Genomic DNA, 5,521 nt, shown 5'->3' on the forward strand with positions numbered 1-5,521 from the left:
CCTGGTCTACAAAGTGAGTTCCAGGACAGCCAGGGCTACACAGAGAAACCCTGTCTCGAAAAACCAAAAAAAAAAAAAAAAAAAAAAAAGAATAGGTAACCCTCAAGGATCCCAGTGCTCTGCCATGCTGTGCTCTCGGTTTGGCCAAGTCACGAGCAGCACTGTAGGTGGTTAGATGTGGCTTGGAAAAGCGCTTCTGCTGGCTAGTGCCAGCAGGCTGACTCTGCTGGCTAGTGCGAGCAGGATGGCATGGCGTCCTCCCTCTTTGCCAGCTGTGTTCTTTCCCAGGACCACTGAGTAGTGATCTGCTGTGGGTAGTGGAGTCTTGCCACACTCAACACCTGTCTGGGCCGGAGGGACCCATGACCACCAGAGCTATGAGGAGAGAAACCTAAGTGGCTTGTGGCTTCCTTGTGGAAGTCAGGGCGACTGAAGTGAGGAGTGAGTGGAGCCCCAAGGGTCCACACATAGTGTCAGCTTTTCCAGGAATGCTCGGGAACTGCCCCCGTGCCTGGCCCTCAGTCACACTGGGTACATGCCTCCTGCATAACTGAGGACCAGGGATGAGGAAAGCCCGTGTGTGCACACAGACCAGCTCCTGCCCCATGGCTTCCGAATGTACCCCCATAGGTAACACAGAGGACAACGGAGCATTAGTGTCTTGTTGCCAGCCACTGCAAGTGTGCCTTGTGTACAGAGCTTGCTTTACAGACTCTTGGCTCTGATGGAGGTACACGCCCATGTGAACAGAATGGCCTTTTGAGAATTCCTGAGAGCTGAGCCAAGTTGCCCACTGGCCATCTTCCTGCCCCAGTAGCTGGGATGATAGCACATGCTGTTGCACCTAGCCAAGAGCTTGGTTCTGTTGTGCTTACCTGCTCATCTCCGTCTGGGTACTCAGGACACTCTCTCTTCAGCATCTTACACTGTGTTAGAGCATCCAGGCGGGCCGTGACCTATACAGAACCCCCGCTTTGTCGAAGAGAACTAGGACCTTGGTGGTCTGACGTGGCCAGAGGCCACTGAAAGGTGACCTGCTCTTTATGTCTCAGAGTTACAGAGGATGTTTTTGGTGGACAGAGATTCCAAGACCCTGTTGTCCTGTGATTCACTGTCATGGGTGGGTGGAGTGTATAAGGTTCTGGGAGAGCACAGAGCTCATTGGAGCATTGTTGAAGTAACCCAGCCGTACATGAGTGAGGGGATGCCCAGTACAGCCCTATCTCACCTGAGCCATTGTTTGACATAGTGACGCCACTGTTTCCCCAGGAGCTGGGATGGTGGTAGACTGGGAACAAGAAACTGGCCTTCTCATGAGCTCAGGGGACGTGCGCATTGTCAGAATCTGGGATACTGACCGGGAGACAAAGGTGCAGGTAACCACTCCAGGCCCCTACAGAGACCCCACGCTTCATCACGCCTCCAACTGCATGCTCCCACTCACCTAATAGACCCCATCCTCATGAGTCAGCGGCTGCCGTCCATTATCTGTGTGGGGAGGCACAGGGGGGGCATCTTGCTGCCAGGTGAAAAGCTAATTATTCCTGGGTACACACTGATTGTGGCACTTTGACCCTACATTACAGCAATAATTAAGGTTATGCTAACCCAAGTTTTTTCCAAATATTGTTTTCTCTATGTAGATTAGGGAATATCAGAAACCCGTAGGATGAAGTATCTTACATGAGAACCGTTAACTGTTTGACATCTGCGTCTCTCTTCTTACCCTGTGATGCTGCACATAGAAGACAGGGCCCTGTGTATGCTAAGCACCTCCCCACGCTGCCCCTGAGCTGGAATTCAGCCCCTTACTTAAACCATGTTTTATTTTCAAGATTGTTTGTTGTTTTTGAGACATAATCTTAACCTTGTAGACCAGTCCAGCTTCAAATTTTCCATTTTAATAGATTGTATTGGTTTTGCTTCAGATACTTGGGCTTCCTTGTCAGAGTCCAATTGCACCTACCTCCTTCAGGTCCAAGGCAGAAATCACAGATACTGTAAGAACAACACACAGATAGCTGAGGGATATCTGTCTTCCTGGTGCCCAAAGACACACAGAACATATACTAGGCACTCCCCAACCTGCCCTGCCTGACAAATCATGGCTATGTCACAGAACAGAGGGGTAGAAGGGTTGGGGCAGGAGTGACAAGAGCTGTCAAGGCCCCCGCTGGAAGCTTCCATGTATCCTCAAGCCCCATGCTACCACCACAGTTAAGCCCTGGCTGTCAGGGTCCCTGTCCCTGTGGGGAGAGAGAGCCGGATTGTTCCTACTCCTGAGGGTGCTGCCAGGGACCCTGTGGGGCTCCTGCAGGTACAGGGCCTCCTTGGGTGTCATCATGTCAGCTGCAAAGGCAGGAGTGGGGCTCCGTCACAACCCCCCCCCCCCGACTCACAGCCCTCCCCAGCCCACGGGTTCCTCTCAGGCTCACCCCATCTGATTAGAAAGCATTTTTCCCTCTGAGGCCCATTTTCAGCTCCCATTCCTTCTTGTTTCCATTCATCACCCCTTGCCCTTCTGCAGTATTTATGGCCACCGTGGGGAGCAGAGAAGCCTTCCCTCAGCTCTTCCCTGGCTAATTAGGGGTTTGAGGAGAGAGCTAACGAGGCTCCCTCCCTGCCAAAATGTGCTTCGCCTTTCTTTTCAGGAAAGGGAGAGATTGCTGGGAAGTTTAATTGGCACTGAGCACCAGGCATCCCCACAGTTGCCTTCCAGGCTGTGCCCAGGCCCAGGCTCAGGCTCTGCTCCACCTGCCTGGTAGGCCCAGGCTCAGGGCAGAAACTCACGCAGATTGCAGATCAGGGCATGATTGGCACCCTGCGAGCCCTGCACTACCCTTGGCCCAGTTCCTCTGGCCTGTGAGAGCCTTGCAGGTGGAGACCAGTTTCTCAGCCTGAGAGAGAAGAGGATATCTCCACAGAACACACTGCAGCCAGCTCGAGGCTCCTCACTGCTCTCTCTTTGGGCTTAGGACATCCCCACGGGGGCTGACAGCTGTGTGACAAGTCTGTCTTGTGATTCGCACCGTTCGCTCATTGTGGCTGGCCTGGGTGATGGCTCGATCCGTGTCTACGACAGGAGGATGGCACTCAGTGAATGGTAACTGTCACATCTCCCCTCTCCTTAGCACTATTCAAGCACCTTCCAGATGGCAGAGGCCACCCCACTGCCAGTAATAAGTCCAGATTGCTCCGTGAGCATGAAGTGTCTTCAGCAGTGCACAGTGGACCTCTGATACCAGACAAGAAGATGGCATCCTGGGCTAGAGAGAAGGCTCAGTGGGGTCAACCTTCACCTTTCACTGTCTGGCTGCTTCAAGTTGACCCCACAGACAGAAACAGTGACCTTCTCACTAAACTGCCAACTAAGGCAGGACCAGGTCTTCCTCATCTCAAAATGGCACCCAGGCTTCAAGACCCTAACTGGGTAAACAGAGGAGAGAGAAATGAGGGGGTGGCCTAGGACAGCCTCGCTAGTGCCTCCTCCTTCTGGGTGTCCTCTTGAGGCTCCACCCAAGGGCAGGGCTGCCAGCTCCAGTTCAGCCCACTCCTCCTAGCCCTACCTACAGTTCCCTCCTGCAGAGCAGTGGGGGTGAGGAACTGGGCTGGGCCAGTCCTGACTACACCTTCCTCCTTAGCCGGGTCATGACTTACCGAGAGCACACAGCATGGGTGGTAAAAGCCTACCTGCAGAAGCACCCTGAGGGCCACATCGTGAGTGTGAGGTAAGGAGCAAAATATGCATGAGACATTTGCTGTGAAAACATTATTCTTCCTCCATTTAAATATGTCCTTGGTGTTTAAATAGCTAGGGACTGTTGGCATTTCAGGGCAGTAACTGACTGCCCTGTGACTGGCCTGAAAGGTCAGAGGGCAGAGCAAGTGTTGGGGGGTGGAGGTGGCAGGTGGGCTGGGCTGAAGGAGGAGATGCACAGATAGGCATGTCCCTCACAGGAGCAGCAAAGCAGAATGCACCAGGTGGGTGGCACATCCCTAGCAGGCCACCTCGGTGCCAGCCAGCCTGTGCTGCTCAGTAAATACTGTGCTGAAAGCAGCGTATCTTTATCTGCTGTTAAAGAGACAGCAAAGCATAATTCACTGTCACAAAGCCACCACTTCTTCAGAGAGATGTCCTTCCCCCCTTGTCTGTGGCATAAAGCAAAGCATAATTCTTGGAGTGGACATTGAAGCAGAAGGCTATAAGCATAGGCGAGGCGACCTGGCCCCCGTGGGACCCCCCAGCCATCTTCTGCCTCTGAGAACTCTGTTCCTGGCCTTTCTTGTAATCTTTTCTCTGACCCTGCTGTGTCCCCCTTTGTGTGAGCATGTTATCCCCTTTAGTCAATCCTAGCCTTTCCTGGCTTCAGAGGGCCAGCTTGATGGGAACCCTGGCTGCCAAGACCAGTGGGGTGGTACGATGTGGGGATCTGGGCTCCACCTGACTTGGAGGGGTCCTGGGAGTCTACATGGCTTTGGGCTTACCAGCATGTGCAAGTGGGCATTGAAACTTCTCATGGCCAGTTATGCCATCCTTCAGAGCCAGGTCCCTCCCTCTCAGGGCTCCAGATAGTATCCCTAAGGTTGCCACCAGCAAGCATCACCCTGGTCCTTTCTCACAGTGTCAATGGAGATGTGCGCTTCTTCGACCCTCGGATGCCCGAGTCTGTGAATGTAATGCAGATTGTGAAGGGGCTGACAGCCCTGGACATCCACCCCCAGGCAAACCTGATCGCCTGGTAGGTACCCTGCCTGCCTCCCTCCATGCAGCCCCCTGTTTCTAAGCAGAAGGCCCTTTCAGAGTGCACAGCCTTTGTCTCTGTCCTCCACAGGACCTTTGAAAGAACAGTTTAGAGGGTGTAACTGTACTACCATGAAATAAAAGCAAAAGATGTCTCCCCTGCCTTATCCAGCTTTGAGAACAAAGACCTGCCCCCTGGCATCTCTGGGGACAGGCCTGGTTCTTCGTGACAGTAACAGATGCGCAGCCACTTCCTGCCTCAGGGTGACACCGAGATGGACCTCCTAGCCTGTGGCCCCACTTGCTATAACTCTCAGCCTGCCCCTTGGACTGTCTTTCTCTTGCACCACCGGGAGACAGAAACTAATATCCTGACCGTCTTTCCCTCCCTGCCACAGTGGCTCCATGAACCAGTTCACAGCCATCTACAACGGAAATGGAGAACTGATCAACAACATCAAATACTATGATGGCTTCATGGGCCAGCGAGTTGGGGCCATCAGCTGCCTGGCTTTCCACCCACACTGGGTCTGTACCTTCACTCCTGGGTTTCTGGGAAGGGCAGAAGGGTTGGTGGGGTGCAGCAAAGAGAAAAGTAACCCGGCAAGCCTGGCCTCCTCCTCCTCCCTTACTCTAAGAATATAAAGAACTGGGCTGGAGAGATGGCTCAGTGGTTAAGAACACTGACTGCTCTTCCAGAGGTCCTGAGTTCAATTCCCAGCAACCACATGGTGGCTCACAACCATCCGTAATGAGATCTGACTCCCTCTTCTGCAGTGT

General features: G+C 53.3%; 1 protein-coding gene across 1 annotated transcript in view; it reads left to right on the top strand.

Moving 5' to 3' along the window:
* Rptor (regulatory associated protein of MTOR complex 1) overlaps positions 1–5,521 on the top strand; it is a 299,725-nt gene that overhangs the window by 290,988 nt on the left and 3,216 nt on the right. The window contains exons 29-33 of the mRNA XM_021175441.2: positions 1,270–1,376; positions 2,976–3,103; positions 3,642–3,728; positions 4,623–4,739; positions 5,140–5,269. Of these exons, the coding sequence (XP_021031100.1) occupies positions 1,270–1,376; positions 2,976–3,103; positions 3,642–3,728; positions 4,623–4,739; positions 5,140–5,269 (569 nt within the window). The remainder of the gene's footprint in view (positions 1–1,269; positions 1,377–2,975; positions 3,104–3,641; positions 3,729–4,622; positions 4,740–5,139; positions 5,270–5,521) is intronic.

The sequence above is a fragment of the Mus caroli genome, chromosome 11 (assembly GCF_900094665.2).
Source record: "Mus caroli chromosome 11, CAROLI_EIJ_v1.1, whole genome shotgun sequence".
NCBI classification, from domain to species: Eukaryota; Metazoa; Chordata; class Mammalia; order Rodentia; family Muridae; genus Mus; species Mus caroli.